A 17,826-nucleotide genomic window follows, 5' to 3' on the forward strand; every position below is an offset into this window, starting at 1 on the left:
CTCCAGGGATGGGGCTTCTGCCACCGCTCTGGGCAACCTGGGCCAGAGTCTCCCCACCCTCAGCAGAAAGGAATTCTTCCTCAGAGCTCATCTGAATCTCCCCTCTTTCAGCTGAAAAACGTCGCCCCTTTTCCTGTCACTACAGGCCCCGCTGTCTGTCACTGGGGAAGAGATTAAACCATACTGGTCCCAGTGGTTCCATACTGGGACACCACTCCATAGGGGTTTCCATGGTGCCCTGAGGGGGACTCGGAACTCTGGTGGGAACCATTGGTCACCGACCAGAGCTGTCGTTGGGTGCAGAACCCTGGGAGCCCCAACATTGGTCCTGGGCGAAGCTCAAACTGAAACGGCCAGTGCAGCAACTGCCAAAACAGTCGGGGCTCGGCGAAGCAGCAGAGCACAGCCGATCCCCGTCCTGCCAGCCCTGGGCACCCACGTTGTGGTCCCAGGGCAGAACGAGACTGTCCATCGTGCCTGGACCTGTTCCTGTGCCCTTCTACATTCTCCGTGTGAGGCAAGGACTGACCCCGACCCCACACCCAGGGACACCCTGGGGCAAATGCACAGCCCTTCCTCCCCTGCCCCTCTCCCTCCTCCTCCTCAGCCCCCTTGCGTGCCCTCCTGCCCCAGATCGGGGTGGCAGCGCCAGCGCTCGCTCATGGCTCTTTCAGGATCAGCCAAGGCCCTCAACACATGGGCAGAAGAGGCACCTTTCCCGGCCCCCTGGGCACCCCCGGCACGGGGGGCACCGCAGGACCCCTGGGCACCCCCAGCAGGTACGGCATCCCCGGCTGCCCTGGCCCCTCGGCACTCCCGCCCCAGGGATGCTCCCTGCCGCAGGCTCCCCACTGCCCCGCAGCACAGCAGGGGCACGGCCGGGCTGGGGCGCAGCTCGCCGGGGGCCCCACCAGACTCCCCGCAGCCCCCAGCCCAGCACCGCTCTCTCTCTCCCCTCCAGATCAGAAGCCGGCTGCCGCCTGCGCCCTGCAATCCTCCGCCTTCCCCAGGAGAAGAGGACCAGAGCCCTGACCAGCCCAGACACCATCGCCATGGGCCACCGCCTCGCTGCTCCCCCAGGCGCTGCCCTCTGGGCCACCCCCTAGCTGCTCCCCCAGGCCGCGGCAAACCCAGGGGCCCCCCATGGGCAACCGCTGCTCCGGGGGCCCTGGTACCGCCAGGCCAAGGCCTTGGGGGCACCCAGGGGCAGTGGCGGTGCCCAGGACACGTCTGTGCCCATGGAGGTGGATCCTCCCTCCATCTTGGACATCTCCGTCACCACCGATGTCCAGATGGAGGGAGATGACACCCCACTCTTGGACATCTCCGTGGGCACAGACGTCCACATGGAAGATGTCACCGTCCTGGACATCAGCGTCGCCACTGCTGTGGCCATGGAGTAGGACACCAACCCAGAAAATTCCATCTCTCTGGGCTCTGGTGTCCCCATGGACGAGGGCAGCGTCTGGGGCCACAACATCCCCTGCCACCGGGATGTCAGGAGCAGCGCAGGGCTCTGGCAGGCGGAGCTGGGGAGGGAGGGGGATTGGAGCTGGGGCAGGCATCTGCTTCTCTGGGGGGTGGGAGAGGGTATTTGTATATAATGTTGTTGTTTTTTGGGTGTTGTTCTTTAACATGTTCCTGTAGTTTAGAGTATTGCTGTTTTTTCAAGTGTTGTTGTTTATAAAGTTGTTGTTGTTTGGGGGGGTTCTTGTTGTTTGGGGAGTTGTGGTTGTTTGGGGAGGGTGGGTGGTGGGTGGGTGTTGAGGAGGGAGTACTTGAAGTACTTTCAGAAGCTGTTTTGTTCTTGTTATTTCATTAAAAGCCGTTGTTTCTCCAGACCCTGTTCTAGACCCGTTCTGTGTCTGCATGGGGTGGGCAGGGGAGGGGAGGCGGGGGGGCTGTGTGTGTTGGGGAGGGGTTTGGTTGGACACAGCTCGATGGCTGCGATGCTGAGGTCGAGCGCTTATGGGTGAGGATGAGGGTGAAGGCCAACGAGACACGCGTCCTCCTGGGAGTCAGCGGCGGCAGCCTCCCACCTCGAGTCCTGTGTTCAGTTCTGAGCCCTTTGCCACAAGAAGGATGTTGAGGCTCTGGAGTGAGTCCAGAGAAGAGCAACGAAGCTGGTGAGGGGGCTGGAGAACAAGAGGAGCGGCTGAGAGAGCTGGGGGTGTTTAGCCTGGAGACGAGGAGGCTGAGGGGAGACCTCATTGCTCTCTATAACTCCCTGAAAGGAGGTTGTGGAGAGGAGGGAGCTGGGCTCTTCTCCCAAGGGACAGGGGACAGGATGAGAGGGAATGGCCTCAAGCTCCACCAGGGGAGGTTTAGGCTGGACATTAGGAAAAAATTTTTCATGGAAAGGGTCATTGGGCACTGGAACAGGGAGGTGGTTGAGTCCCCATCCCTGGAGGGGTTTAAAGGACGGGTGGATGAGGTGCTGAGGGACATGGTTTAGTGATTGATAGGAACGGTTGGACTCGATGATCCTGTGGGTCTTTTCAACCTGGTGATTCTATGATTCTACACGGGGTCAGTGGGAGCTCTATAGGGGTCTTATAGGGACTATAGGTACCATATATGGGGACTGTAGAGGCTCTGTGTGTCCTCTAGGGCTATAGGGGTCTGTAGGAACCCTATAGTGGCCCTGTATGTCTTATGCGGGGTCTGTAGGGGATCCTATAGAGGGTCTGTAGAGGCTGTATGTGTCATAAAGGGGGTTTAGGAGAGCTCTATGGGTCCTATAGGAACCCGATAGGAGGTCGGGTGGGGTCCTATGGAGTTTCTATGGGTCCTGTGGTGGGTATCTTCAGGGGTCTTATAGGGGGCCTGTAGGGCTCCTATAGGGACTACATGGACCCCATGGGGGTTCTGTAGGGACTCTGTGGGTTGTATAGGGGTCCTAGGTGCCCTGTGGGACATCTGAATGGGTCCTATAGGGACTATGTGGTCCCTGAAGGGGCTCTGTGAGTTACGTAAGGGTCCTGGGAGCCCTGTGGGGTGTCTGAATGGATCCTATAGGGGCTATATGAGTAAATTTGTTCTCATGTTTTCATAAAAAGACATTTTCCAGACGTATTCCGTGTCTTCATGGGGTGGGCAGGGAGTGCAGGGGCACCAGGACACAGCTCACCAGAGGGGCAAAAGCCTCGCCCAGCCCCACATCGCATCCCCCAAGCCCCGAAGGGCACAGAGCCGCCCCCAGGGCTCAGCCACCCCCAGCCGGGCAGGCAATCCTGGGGGGACGGGGACTCCCCTGGCCTCTGCCCCACGTCCAGCAGCCCTTTGGTGGGGGAGCCAGGACACACACGGCCCTGCAGGACTCACAGACACGGCCCCACGCCCAAACCACCGCTGACCGCGACACCCTGGTCACCGTCCTCCCACCTCCTTGGAAAGCAGAGCTGGGGATTTTGAGGCCCATCCAGCTCCAAAGCCCCTGCTGAGGGCAGGGCACCTTCCTCCAGAGCGGGTTGCTCAGAGCCCTGTCCTGTGGCCTATTAAGGAGATGGAAATGACAGAAATGAGGGACCAGATGCAGCAGCAGCTTACGGAGTACCAGGAGTTGCTGGATGTTAAATTAGCACTGGACATGGAGATCAGTGCTTACCGAAAACTCCTAGAGGGAGAAGAGGAAAGATGCGTACAGATTCCACGTTCTTTTTGTGGGACTAACAGGTGTTATTTTCATTTCGTATGCTTGTTTTTTTACCATTTGATGTCAGATTTTCTTTCACTGAAGTCATACTGGCTTCACACCACAGTGTATTGTACAGGAGATTTGCAAGTGTTCTCATCTGAACACCACGTTTATGTTATTTTGGTTTTCGTAATGGTCTCGGTGTGTTCAGTGGCAGATACACTGGAGGGGAGGGTTAAGTGATCTGTGGTGCTCTCTTAGCACCGCATTCCATGTTCCATCTCCCAGGATAGCCCCCCACTTCTGTCCCGTGCAGTCCTGACACACAGTGAGACTGCTTTTGGCCGTGGGGGTATGACAGTGGTTACAGAGAGTCCTGTAGTGTTACTGCTTTGTGTGTAGTTCCCTTTTGAGTTCATTAAAATGCTTGCTTGCTTGTGTTAGGTTGAAGCTCTCTCCAAGTCCCTCCTCCCGTGTCACAGTCTCTCGGGCTACCTCCAGCAGCAGCAGTAGCAGCACTTCCCTTGTTCGCTCTTCCCGGGGCAAGAGAAAACGTCTTGAAACAGAGGAGCTTTCAGGCAGTGGAACAAGCGGAATTGGCACTGCAAGTGTTAGCGGCAGCAGCAGTAGCAGCAGCTTCCAGATGTCCCAGCAAGCTCCGGCTACAGGAAGTATCAGCATAGAAGAGACAGACCTGGAGGGCAAATACGTTCAACTGAAGAACAACTCGGAGAAGGTGAATGTCAGTAGAATTGCTGGAGAACCAGCAGGAGGAGCTGAATTGGAAGGTTACAAGGGCTCTGTGTAGCATGAGTGGGTGGAGTCGCTTGGAGAGCAGGAGCAATGTGCTGCAGTAATGAACAGGACCATTTGAAAGTAGAGCAGTGCAGTGTGCCAGCAGGGGTGTAACATTTGCTGCAGAGGAAGAGAACATAGCTTGTGTCCCAGACATCTACGTGTGTGCTGGTACCTTGCTTGTGTCAACGGCCTTGCCAGCAGAACTGTTCTGCAGGAGACCTGTATCTCTTCAAAGTTTGCTGAATCCTTATGGTATTTACACTTCAGACCGTTAGTGGGTGTAGAATACTTTCAAGTTAGAATGCAGGTGTCTAACAACCATGTCGCTTAATTTATATTTGGATTGTTTTAGCAACAAAGAGACCTAGAGAAGGCCCTGATGCCTGTTTGCTCTGCTGTGCTCACCCTAAATAACTTTTTGACTGTGTCCATCAGGATCAGTCCTTGGGTAACTGGAGACTGAAGAGACAACTTGGAGATGGAGAAGAAATTGCTTACAAATTTACTCCGAAATATGTCCTCAGAGCTGGGCAGACTGTAACGGTAAGTCACACTCGCATCACGCCAACAACGTGTTGGCAAATTCTGTCGATGCTGGGTTGTTGTATATCTGATATTCGTACAGCCTGATTCTATCTATAATTTCTTGGTTCATGGATCTTGCTTTACAGGAGGGGGGTTTCAGTTATAAAAATGCAGAACAGAAATTAAATTTCTACTTTAGCACTTCAGTCTTTGAAACCATTTCATGCACAGAGAAAAAAGAGGGGACAGGTCAAGGGCTGTTTGTTTTCAACTACCATTGCCCAGGTTTGAAACTCTGATCCTGATCAACCTCTGAATGAAACAGGAACATTTCAGAGCGTTTAGTCATAGAACCGTAGGATAACCTGAGTCGAAAGGGACCCACAAGGGTCATCGAGTCCAACTCCTCTTCAGTGTAGGAGGCTTTGGTTCAGTTTGAGACTTGAACATTCTCAGCCATAGTGGAACAGCTGTTTTCCTAGAATTTCCTGTGTTATTTTCAGTCTGCAGCAGATGTTCTTTCAGAAGAAAAGATGCTTTTCTTTTGATTAGCTCCAGCTATTTCTACTGAAGTATCAATTGGTGAGGCGCATCAAAGATTAAATCCGATATCCTACAAGCTGTATTTTATGTCCTGGCTCCCTACAGCCTAGTCGTTGAGACAGCACTACCAGAAATTTGTATATTCAGAAAAGAATTGATGACTGAAATATTGGAGAATTTTCTCTTTCTCTCACTCATGGAATGGTTTAGGTCGGAAGGGACCTCAAAGCCCATCCAGTTCCACCCCCTGCCATGGGCAGGGACACCTCCCACTGGATCAGGCTGCTCCAAGGCCCATCCAACCTGGCCTTGAACACCTCCAGGGATGGGGCAGCCGCGACTTACATGGGCCAGGACCTCCCCACCTCACTGTGAAGAACTTTTTCTGGATATCTAGTCTAAATCTGCCCCTCTCCAATGTAAAGCCGTTCCCCTTCATCCTATCACTCCAGGCCCTTGTAAAAAGCCCCTCCCCAGCTTTCCTGGAGCCCCTTTCCGCACTGGAAACTGCTCTAAGGTCTCCTTGGAGTGTTTTCTTCACCAGGCTGAACAACCCCAACCTTCTCCGCTTGTCCTCATGGCAGAGGTGCTGCAACCCTCGGATCATCTGGACTCATCGCAACAGTTCCATATCCTTATGTTGGGGATATAATATCTTACTAAATATACTCTTTGCATTACTTGCACAAGTAATGGTTTAGGTCAAGGTGGGGTAAAAATGCCCTTTGAATTCAGAAACGAAACTGGTATGTAGAGAGAAGCAGGAGAATTAGGGGTTTCTGTATATTTAAAAATAAAACATGCCTAAATAGCTAATTACAGAATGTCTTTCTCCCTAGATTTGGGGTGCAGATGCAGGTGTATCTCACAGCCCCCCCTCTGTTCTTGTGTGGAAGAATCAAGGCAGCTGGGGCACTGGAGCAAATATCCGCACATACCTCGTAAACTCCGAAGGAGAGGTAGGCTGTTTGCACCGAACAGAGCTGAGGGCTGGGTTACCTCCCAAACTCTGTATTTTGGGGGTGGGACACACAGCGATGGCAAAATCTTCAGTTTAAGATCCCCCTTCTCAAGTAAGACAGTTCATAACACTGCATGTATCGCTGAGATTTTGGGGAAACTGGAATACTGTGACCATCATGCTTACATCCATTGACATTTTTTTCCCCTATTTTAGAAAAACACTCTGCTAGTAGAGAATTTGTTTAATATTTTGTATTTTAGAAGTACGTGTTTTCAGAAGAGACAAAGAAAATAAGTATTGCTGGTAATTCAAAGCTGCACTATATCAGACCTGCAGTATTCTGGGGTGCGGTGTAGAGGTTACTGTAGGCAGACAGCCATCCTTTTGGTGCTGGAAATCTATCAGAGGTTTTCATTGGGCCCGTGTTCCTGTGTTCTCTGTGTTGTCCTACATCTGCCCACAGCTGATTTTTAACCCCATCCCTGCAGAGGCCTCCTGCAAGGCAGAATCGTGGCTGTTATCCATAAATGTGCTGCTGTCCCAGCGAACTGATAGAAATAGGAAAGAGAAACAGAACACAGTTGTGTCAGTTTTCCTGCTGCCTTCCTTGCTGGCAGTTCTGTGGAGCACTTTGTGCCGGAACTAGCACAGGACGAGGTAGGAGGCAGAGTTGTTTGTAGCAATAGAAAGCCAACTGGCTCTCTGTTCCGATAGAAGTGGTTAAAATCCTATCCAAATCAGCTTGAGATCCGTGTCTCTTCCCACTGGGGCTGCCCTTAGCATCTCTGCTTGGAAAGGTGTGTTTTGGGCAACTTCTTCAACAAGTAGAAGTTTGCCCCCCTGATTTCAAGGGTGCGAGCGTACAGAAGAATTTGTTACTACTAAGAAGTGTTTAAAATAATTCAGTAATAAAGAAAGCTTCCTGGCCTTTTAGAATTCCTTTCAGTGCCTGGTTTGGAAGATCATCCTGATAATTGATATATGGAATTGATACTGAATATTGAGTAGAAATTAGGAATATTCTTAATGCTATGTAATCGTACTGCAAAACTTCACTTTCTGCCACTGTGGTGCCTCAGAATGGCTCCTGGCTGGGTCTGCTGTGAGCTTATATAAAATTGATTAATAGCCACCTGTAGCATGGCTGCTTCCTCTCACATCCCTAGGTAATGATCAAAAATTCCTGGCACTTATTGGAAATTACATTTCCATGCCTTTTAGTGGATAGAAATAAGAATGTTGTTGTGGTTTGCAGGATATTACCAGTATTTGCTTGCATAGGTAGTGTTAAATCACAGGCAAGTTGCTTTAAACCCTCCAAAATTTAGTAGGGTTGTAATATTTAGTAGAGCAAAACCTAAAGACAGAGATATAAACTACTGGCCATCTCCTTATCTGTCTGTCATTTTGTGTAGGAAGTCGCAGTGAGAAGCGTCACTAAATCAGTAGTGATGCGAGAGAACGAAGACGAAGAAGATGAAGCAGAGTTTGGAGAAGATGACCTTTTCAACCAACAGGTAATAAGATGCAGCCCCACGTTTAATTTGTGCCTCGTTGGTTGGATTAATGAGGCACGAGATTCATGGGCAAACCAGCATTTGCGAGCTCTGAGCTTCCTAGTCCATTTTTCCAGTGGTTGCTTGCAGAGCGCGATCTCAGAATGGCTTGCAGCCCTGCAGTGTTGCTACCATGCTCAGATAGAGTTTCATGGGAACGATTCTTGTGGGAATGACTGCTTGAATCAGGAATGAATTGAAGATGAATCAGGAATCGGCTCAAGCAGTGGCTGCGGTCAGGTCAGGGTGCCAGGCATCTGTGGAAGTCCATGGCAGATCGCAGCATTGCAACGGCACAAGTTGGTTTTAGGGTTGGTAAATTAGTTTTAGCAGTTTTAGCATTTCTCCCATGCCAGTGTTTGTTTCTCTATAAACAATAGTTTGTGTTGTTCTTGCTGTAAGCAGAAGGTGACCATAGGAAAATACAACCCCTAAAAACCGGGAGCTGGCGGGGGTGGGATGCTGCGGTTGCTGCAAGCTTCAGCTTATTGGTTTATTTTCTGGTAGTATCTACCTGCTGCATCTGAAATCAACCTGTTTTCTGTAATAATGCCACCTGCATGTTCTCATAACCCTTAGTTAAGTACTGTGGAGTAACTGTCCAGCAGTCAGCTGAGTGAAAAGGATAAAGACACTTGATACAAGGGTATCAGAAAATATTGTACATTTATTCCAAGCTCAAGCGGTCTGTCCTCCTGAGCAGCGCCCATCAGGAGCTCTTCTTACACAGAACTCACGCTGTGCAGGGTTGAAGTGGAGTTCTGAAGGCTTTCTTAGTCTTTCGGAAACTGAGTAGCGCAGTTGTAGTATGTATAGTGTAGAGAGAGAGTTGTTGGTTTACAGTGGCTAAACATGAGCCAGCAGCGGCCCAGGTGGCCAAGAAGGCCAGTGGCACCTTGGCCTGTTTCAGAAACAGTCTGGCCAGCAGGTCCAGGGAAGCGATTGTGCCCCTGTGTTCGGCACTGGTGAGGCCGCACCTCGAATCCTGGGTTCAGTTTTGGGCCCCTCAGTACAAGAAGAACACTGAGGGGCTGGAGTGTGTCTAGAGAAGGGGCTGGAGCACAGGGGTTATGAGAGGTGGCTGAGGGAGCTGGGGGTGTTTATCCTGGAGAAAAGGCAGCTGCCTCATCACTCTCTGCAGCTGCTTGAAAGGAGTTTGTGGTGAGGGGGGTGCTGGGCTCTTCTCCCAAGTGACAGCAATAGGGAAGGTTCAGATTGGGCATCAGGGAAAGTTACTTCACAGAAAGGGTTCTTGGGCACTGGTAGAGGCTCCCAGGGCAGTGGTGGAGCCCCCATCCCTGGAGGGATTTTAAAGACAGGCAGATGAGGTGCTCAGGGATTTAGAGACGGCTGGACTCAATCTCAAAGCTCTTCTCCAACCAAGAGATTCTATGATTCTATAAAGCACCTGAAACAGAAACCTTATTTTACCCAAAGAAGAGGCTGTGCAGCCCAGATCTCTCTCAGATGGAAACATGATTTGCGATAATGCAGGGAACTTCCTGCTCTAAAGCAATGACACCACGAATTTGATTTATCCTCTGTATCAGTGTAAAAAGTAGTGTAAAAGAGAGTATCCACTCACTCCAGCGCGGAACACCACAGCCAGAGCAGCAGTGCCTTTGTCCTGGCTGCAGCTGGGACCTCTGCTGGACTCTCTTGCTAGTCGTGGTTTTCCCTGAATATCCCTAAATGACAAAAAAAATCACTTTGAACCACTGCGATGGGCACCAGGCTTACAGTGTAAGAACCAAGCTCAGCTGTGTGTGTCTTATTTCAGGGCGATCCCAGAACGACCTCTAGAGGATGCTCAGTGATGTGAAGAAAGAAAAAAAGAAACCATTATTTGCTATTTTTCTTCATTTATCTCCTTTTATTTTTGCTATTTTTTTCCCTCCACTGAAAACTATTTTTATATGCATCATCTGATTTCTTTGAAGTTTACTCCTTGGTACATTTTTTATAAAAAAATTAAAAAAAACCTTTACTGAACAAAACTGCCAGGATTTTTAACAGATCGCTTTACTTTTCCCTCTCTTTTGAAACACTATATTGGAATACAACAGTTTTCCCCATACAGAGTTTAAAGTCTTATGTACAACCCTGCAGCAGAAAGAAAATATTTAGCTAAAATGGGATGAGACTCCTGAGTGTTTGGTAAATCAGTAATTGTGTTAAAAAAACCCAGGATAACGCAAAAAAAGAAAAAAAAAAGTGAAGAAAGTATGTTCACCTGCAGGAGATGCACAGGGGTGTTTCCTTCATGCCGTACTTTAAGAAATAGTGGTGTCTGGTGTCCTCAGCTTAGGGAGAGCAGAGCCTGCTTTGTTACAAATGCTGCGCAGCAGAGGTGACAGAGGGAAGCGGCGTCGCAGATGTTCTTGGCCCAGGACTGCGACGTCTTGTCCTGCTCCAGGGTTTGTCGGCCTAGTGGTAAAAACTGAGTCTCTCAGCACCTCGGCTGCACATCCTGACTGTAAAAAGTGGAGGAGGGTGGGCTCTCCACGCCCTCTTAAGGTACGGCACTGTCACACCCAGCCTTTAATTGCCTGATTTTCAAGGGATTTTGACATTTTTACAAGTGAGACCTTGTTAAATCATGGGCGTAAGTGGTGATAAACAGCGTTTATGATGTTAAGCATCATGACTTAATGCTTTTGACGCTCAGCATTGAACAGAATGATTATGATTTTAGATGTTAAGAATATTTTTACTTCCGGCGATGATAAATATTGGGGATTTTAAATGTTATCCTGTGTAAATGTTGACATTTTAATCAGTACTAGATGCAGCTTGTTCACACTTCTGTTCAAAGGGACGCTGTCAGATATCCTAAGGAGCTGCATTTGCAAAATAGGACAGAAATAGTTTAATGGCTTTTAAAAGAGTTAAAAGGAATGGCTGTGGGGCAGGACGGGCTTTGCTTTGTGGCATTCAGCTGCTCGAGGTAAAATCTAACAGTGAGGGGGGGATAAAGCTTTGTATAAAAAATGCTCTGTAGGAGCAGCAGGTGATTTGCATTTGTCTGATGCCTTTTGTGTCTGACAGCGTCCCTTTGGTCCCTTCTTTCTTCTCCTTAATGCCCACCCCCTCTAAAGGCCCTTTAACTGCAACCTGAGCAGGGGTTGGTTAGGAGAGGCTTGTGGAAGCCCTCTGTGCGCCCCAGAATGTGTTTGTGTGCACCAGACAGACTTTGACGCTGCGTGAAAACACGCGTGCTGTGTGTCCTGTGTCTCTCATGGCCACTTCTCTCCCTCACCCTTAAACTATTCTCTCTCTGCCTTCCTCCCTCTAAAACCATTCTGTCTCTTCTGTCTGTTTCTTCTTTTGAAAGTCTTAACAAAGGTGTATCCGTAGGCGATACTGGATTTCATTGCCACTGTTGGGTCCAAATCCCGTGCGAGCAGGAAACAAAGCCTTGTTGTAAACCAGTGAGTGGAAGGTGAGATAATGATTGCATTTTTTCAAAAGATTGTTTTAGCTGAATTCCAAGACAAATTATATCGGAGAGTTTCTTTTCTCACTTAAAATGGCCTGGGAAACAGAATTTTTATTTGCCCTTCAATATGCTTAGCTTTAAACCAGTTTAAAATAACTTCAAAGTGGTTTTTTTTATACAAACCCATATTTACATGCAATTATTATTTGTAAACGTAATGCCTTTCTTGAAATGCTAAGGTCTAGAGAGTGAAAAGGATGCTTGATATGGAAAGACTCCGTTCAGGATAGCACAAGCAGTGAATTGACTTGGACTTCAGGAAAATAACGTGTTTTATTGAACGTCCAATTTTTCTAGTTAGCTTTTAATGAAGCGACAATTCAGTGTTGGCAAGGTGGATGTTATTGTGTATTCCAGCTACCCAGATCATCATTACACTAAAATTTACAAGCAATAAGCTCTTTTAAACAAATTTAAGCCAAAATGCTTTCCATTTGGGCACACTAGTACCTTCTCAGTTGAACTCTTGACATAACAGTGATGCCTTGTGACTTGAATGGTGATTTTTTTCGTTGTTGTTGTTTTAACAATTGATACTTCGGTAGCTCTGGCTCGGGGTCACCGCTCGGTTTCACCAATCCCTTGCTCAGCTGCTGCCGCGTCTTGAAGGTTTAAGTTTTTAAAATAAGGAATTGTGAAAAAGGTTTCAAATTGAATGACAGAGACAAAAATGATGAAAACCTTCACGTGGAACTTAAGAAAACTACATAATGATCTAGACTTTACCATTTCAAAGTGGTTTTTTTTTCTTTTTAGAATATGCATGCCAAATGTCTTGTCTTTTTCAATGATTTGTAATATACATTTTATGACTGGAAACTTTTTGTACAACACACTCAAATAAATGTTTTGCATTTTATTAGTTTCCTTCTTTCGTTTGAGCAACGCAGAGGCCACAAGGTGATGTTTCATAGCAGGGAACTTCTGTAGAGGGTGGACAATGAGCCATCCACGCTCCTAAAGGAGATCAGACAAGTCGTGTAGCACCTCAGGAGCAAAGGAACGTTTTCCTTTAACCTGTACGCAGAGGCAGAGCTCACAGACACTTCAGGGGCTCAAGAGCAAGTCTTAGGAGGAACAGCTGAGGGAGCTGGGGTTGTTGAGCCTGGAGGAGGCTGAGGGGAGACCTCATTTCTCTCTACAACTACCTGAGAGGAGGTTGTGGTGAGGTGGATGTTTGTCTCTTCTCCCAGCTGACAGGTGATAGGACAACAGGGCATGGCCTCGAGTTGTGTCAAGGGAAGTTTAGATTGGACATCAGGAAAAACGTCTTCACTGAAAGGGTTCTCAGGCACAGGCAGAGGCTCCCAGGGAGGTGGAGTCCCCATCCCTGCTTTACTTCAAGGCGGGTAGATGAGGTGCTCAGGGATGGTTTAGTAGTGGACGGGTATGGTTGAAGTTGATGAACTCGGAGGTCTTTTCCAACCTTATGATTCTATGACGGCGCTGTCCTCTCCAACCAACAGCGCCGCTCCCAACAATTGCAGAGGGGAGAGCCGAGCAGCTGGAGCGGGCAGACATCCCCGTCCTCCCTGCTGTCCTCTGCAGCCCCTAACATCCAATCTAAACCTCCCTGGTGCAACTGCATTCGCTCTCTGGGCTCGGCCATCCAGGCAGTTTTCACCCAGTGGAAAGCATGCCTGTCCCAGCCATGGGCCACCAGCTTCTCTAGGAAGCTCTTTGGTGTCCAAAGCTTTACTGACGTACAGGCAGGAAACATCCACAGCCTTTCCTTCGCCCACCAGGTGGATCACCTGGTCATAGATGGAGATCAAGTTGGTCAAGCAGGACCAGCCCTTCATGAACCCGTGCCGGCTCGGTGTCAGCCCTGGTTGTCCTGCAACTCACCTGGAGAGCGTCCTCAAGGTGAACCGTTCCACAAGAACCTAAGATGCTGTGGGTGTTTGCAGAAGCAAATAGGAGACAACAAAGCTATGGAGCTTTATTTCCCAGAGCCGCTGTGATGTACAGAAAGGCCACTTATCTCTGTGAGCTGAGGAACTGTGCCTGGCAGCAGAGCTACAGCCAGAACTGCACCTTGCGCATCGCTGTCAGCTGGCAGCAAGGACGGGCTGGGAGCCTGGGGCTGAGATTTATAATGAGAAGGGAGAGCTAATCACCACATACCAGTACAGAAAGGGTATCTGCCTAGAGGACGCAGACCGTTGTTATGTGGAGTCACATGGAAAAGACAAGGGGTGATGGGGATTCATAGAATTCATAGAATCACTAGGTTGGAAAGGACCCACTGGATCATCAACTCCAACCATTCATATCAGTCACTAAACCATGCTCCTCAGTGCCTCATTCACCCGTCCCTTAAAAACCTCCAGGGAAAGTGACTCAACCCCCTCCCTTGTTTCGCAGAATCAAACTCTGTAACTCCATTAAGGGTTATAAAGTATGCATGGGTTTATTCACCAAGGGGTGCGAGGGTGTAATCCTCCTAACTCGCACACCATATGGTCTAACTTCTTCCTCTATATCATATGACCACACATCACTATAAGGTTTCCCAGGGCCTTCTCTGCTCCAGGGACCTTGCCCTCGTCCTTCCTCAACCACACGATGTTCCCTTGCCTGAAGGTCCCTCTGGATCGCGTCCCCTCCCCAGGTGAATCCGATGCACCACTCAGCTCGCTGGCACCCACAAACTGGCTGAGGGCGCACTCGATCCACCGTACCCACCCGTGATGAGGCCATTAAACAGCTCTGCTCCCACAACAGAGCCCTGAGGGACACCACTCGCGTCACAACACTTCTAAGGAGACACCATGAACTGGGAGCCGCTTCCCTAACGCCGAGTTCATTCCTGGGGTGGAAAGAGATCCTCGCCGGCAGGGAGTTGCCCCGCAGCTGCCTGCCCTGCGCTGACCCAGCGTGGCCGCAGCAAGGCCGGGGCACACGGGAAGCTTCTCAACTCCCAGCCCTGGGGCTGAGCTGCCGCTATAAGCCTCCTGTCCCCGGGCTGAGCAGCATCACAGCACCAGCACAACCGTGGAGCAGTCGTCAGGTGTGAGCGGAGCCAGCGAGCGCCTGCTCTGAGGGAGGAGAAAGTCCCTGTTCCCTGGCAAAGTCCAGGGGGAAGAACGGGGCAGGTGGACAAGGTCCCTTGCCTGGAATTGGGAGCAAACAGGTGAACAGCAGCCAGCCCCTGCCATTTCCAGGGGAATAAAACCTTTGTGTCTAAGGCCACCCTGGTGAGAAATCAGCATTAACAGCCCCTGGAGGCAAAAATAATGGAGAAAGTTGAAGAATCGCGGTTCCTCCAGGCCCCGGCAGGCACGGCAGCACTTGCTTTCCCTGCTGTCTGCCCAGCCCAGCCACTCGCACTCCTCCTGCCCACGACGGGATAAGTCAAAGAGGGTGCAGCAAGACGCTGCAGAACTCCAACAACAGCAAAACCAAGCAATGATCAGGCGGTTCCAGGTCTGTTTTCTCCTCTCTCCCTCGCCAAGACCTCAGCCCTGGGGGCTCTTGCCCAGCCGCCTCTTCCCCTTGAAGGCACCAGAGCAGCAGCCAAGGCAGCAGCTTCCACCCTGGAGGCACTGAGGGACCAAGCAGGCAAGGAGAACGTGGCCAACACTCAACTCCAGGCCCTGCTCACTCGTCTCCTGCCCCACTGCCAGCTCTTCTGGGAAGGGGACGGCGCTGCTGGGAAAGAGCTCCCCGTGCCCCCCGCACAGACAGGCTTTGGCCCAGGACAGGAGCTGCTGCAAGCTGAAAGAAAACCAGAGACACGGCGGCTGAGCCCCGTGCCGGCCAGGCTGCAGTGCAGGCTGTGAGCTCTTCCGAAGGGATCGGCAGGGAAGGGGAGCCGGGGGGGCTGTGTGTGTTGGGGAGGGGTTTGGTTGGACACAGCTCGATGGCTGCGATGCGGAGGTCGAGCGCTTATGGGTGAGGATGAGGGTGAAGGCCACCCTTCCATCCTCCCTAAATCTACTCCCCTTCTCCATCCCACCCCTTCCCTCTCTCTAATCCCATTCTTCCACCTCTTCCCACTCTTCCACCTCTTCCCACTCTCCCACTTCTTTCCCCTCTCCCAGTGCCCTGCGCTTGCTGGGTGGTGATGGTGAGAGGCTCTTCCCTCTCTTTTGCCCCCGCCGCTCAAACACCGAGCACTGGGATGGATCAAGGTCCATTTCTGCCTCCTTGATGGCTGTGTGCAAGGTAGGTTGAGGGAGCTCAAGGACCATCACTGGGCTGTTCCTTGGGGCTTTTGCTAGTCCGGGGCTGCTTCCCTGGGGACAGGGGAGCCCCCTCCTGCCCCTGCCTGCTCTGCTGGGGATGGGGCTCGACCCTGGGGTGGCTCCATTCGCTTGGATCTTGTGGGGTGGGATTTGGGGCTCCGTGGGGTTTGGTTTTGCACCTCTTGGGCACTGTTTTCATGTGTCCCCTCCCTCTCCCACACAGACAGGGAGCAGTTGTTGAGAAACAAGTTTTAATAGCGAAAACAATGACAAAAAAAACCAAGAACAAAAGTCCCTTCAAAGTGACATGAACCTCCCCCCCAAGCTAATTAAACCACCCCCTTCCCTCCAAGCTCTCTCCCCATCCTCCCCAACCCTGCTCCCCTTCTCCATCCCACCCTTCCACCCCTTCCCCCTCTCCCAGTGCCCTGCGCTTGCTGGGTGGTGATGGCGAGGGGCTCTTCTCTCTCTTTGCCCCCCGCCGCTCAAGCGCGGGACACTGGGACGGCCCAAAGTCCATCTCAACGTCCTGCCATGGGTCTTGGGGCCCCAAACTCCTGGCAAACTCCTCCAGGCCCAGGATGGCATCTGCAGTCTCTGGGACGCTGTAGTCCGGCGAGAGCAGCTCCTCAGGCAGTGCCAGGGAGGAGAAGGGGCACGGGGGGAAGGCGACAGCAGTGCCCCCAGGTTGTTCTTCGGTGGGGCTGCTGCTGGCCACGTCCCCCACCTCCTCCACAAAACAATCAAAGTATTTCAGGGCCTCTTTGAGGGGCACCTCCTCAGGCAGTTGAGAGGGGCTGGAGGTGACATCGCTGCCTGGGGAGATGCCATTCTCCAAAGAGGCCTCTGTGCTGGAGCGCGCTGCACTGCTGGTGTTAATGGCCTGGGGCTGCTCTCCGATGTTATTCTGGCCACGGCTGGAGACTACAGATGCCGCTGGTGGGGCCTGGGCCACCACCATCTTCATCTTGTTGTTCTTCTGTGGCTTCTCCTTGGTGGATGTCAGGAGTTTGGGGTCTTGGCAGGAGCATGTCCCTGGGGCTGGGATGGTCAGGGTGGTCTTACTGCCCCAGGGAACCAAGAGGACCGTGCACCATGGAGCCATCCTGGGCCCTCCAAGAGATGTTGTCACTGGAGGTGGGAAGGTGATGGGCTGCTGGCTGCTCTGGAGATGGATGTCCAAAGAGCAGCCAGCTGGAGCGACCTGCGGCCCTGTGGGGGTGAGAGGGAGTCATGCTAGGCTGGGGGAACCTCCAGAGGTACCCACCGTGCTAGTCCCCATCACCCACGACCTCCAGCTCTGCACCAGGCACGTGGGGAGTTTGTGGTGGGGCCTTCCCTGCAGGGTGAGCTCCGTTGCTGGAGGGAGTGGGGTTGCAAATCAGGGAGGAGACTGGCTTCCAGGAGGTGACACGGGAGAGATGACCCCGAGGAACTGGGATTCTCTGGCCCTGGGATTTCCTGGGCCCGCGTCACGCGGGCGAGGGCAGGGACGCTCGGCCCAGCTCGCTGCCCTCTGTGCCATCGTTGCTTGGGGACAGGGCTGGTGGGGACGCTGCAGGTGTGGAAGGTGCTGGGGGCCAGAGCAGACAGGGGAGCTCTACCTGCTGGTGGGGCCTGCAGGTCCTGGGCTGCCACCTCTTCCGAGGGAGCCAAGGCCATGGGCAGGGGCTGCTGCTGCCCAGGCTGCTGTGGCAGGAGGGCTGAGCCTGGAAGAGAGACAGGAGCCGGGGTCGGCGTCACCTCTGCTCTTGTCCCCCAAGAGCAAAATCGGGCTGCAGAGCTCGGGGTGAGTCCCTACCTCCCGCGCAGAAAGCTTTGGACGCGATAACTGGCTCAACGCGCCGGCGTTTGGCCGAGGCCTGAGCACCAGGCAGTGGGAGCTGCTGTCTCCTCTGGGCCATGGTGCCTTCTAACTGTCGGTCACCAAGGACTCTCTGGGGTGTCCCAGGACACAAGGTGGGGGGCTCTGCATCCTCTTTGTGACACACGGCAACCGCCTTTGTGCCCTTTGCCTGCGCTTCTGCCCCTGCACTGGCTGGAGTGATGGAGGGATTGGTGGAAGGAGCTCGAGGGGGCAAGGGAAGCTGATGCTGGCACGTTTTCCCCCTGCC

General features: G+C 51.7%; 1 protein-coding gene across 1 annotated transcript; it reads left to right on the top strand.

Annotated features, from left to right (window-relative positions):
- The first annotated feature begins 1,238 nt into the window (after positions 1-1,238).
- LOC138731670 (lamin-B2-like) lies at positions 1,239-12,381 on the top strand. Its single transcript, XM_069877754.1, has 6 exons — positions 1,239-1,399; positions 4,082-4,373; positions 4,871-4,978; positions 6,343-6,462; positions 7,883-7,984; positions 9,804-12,381. The coding sequence occupies exons 1-6, from the start codon at positions 1,239-1,241 to the stop codon at positions 9,843-9,845; spliced, it is 825 nt and encodes a 274-aa protein (XP_069733855.1). The 3' UTR covers positions 9,846-12,381.
- The last annotated feature ends 5,445 nt before the right edge of the window (positions 12,382-17,826 follow it).

Source organism: Phaenicophaeus curvirostris, chromosome 28 (genome assembly GCF_032191515.1).
Source record: "Phaenicophaeus curvirostris isolate KB17595 chromosome 28, BPBGC_Pcur_1.0, whole genome shotgun sequence".
NCBI lineage: Eukaryota > Metazoa > Chordata > Aves > Cuculiformes > Cuculidae > Phaenicophaeus > Phaenicophaeus curvirostris.

What these genes read in the sequence shown, in the direction of transcription:
- LOC138731670 (XM_069877754.1), top strand. Translation starts at nt 1,239, where the DNA reads ATGGAGGTGGATCCTCCCTCCATCTTGGACATCTCCGTCACCACCGAT. An exon ending in GCCACTGCTGTGGCCATGGA is followed by an intron (nt 1,400 to 4,081) that starts GTAGGACACCAA and finishes TGCTTGTGTTAG; the next exon opens with GTTGAAGCTCTCTCCAAGTC. An exon ending in GAGCTGGGCAGACTGTAACG is followed by an intron (nt 4,979 to 6,342) that starts GTAAGTCACACT and finishes CTTTCTCCCTAG; the next exon opens with ATTTGGGGTGCAGATGCAGG.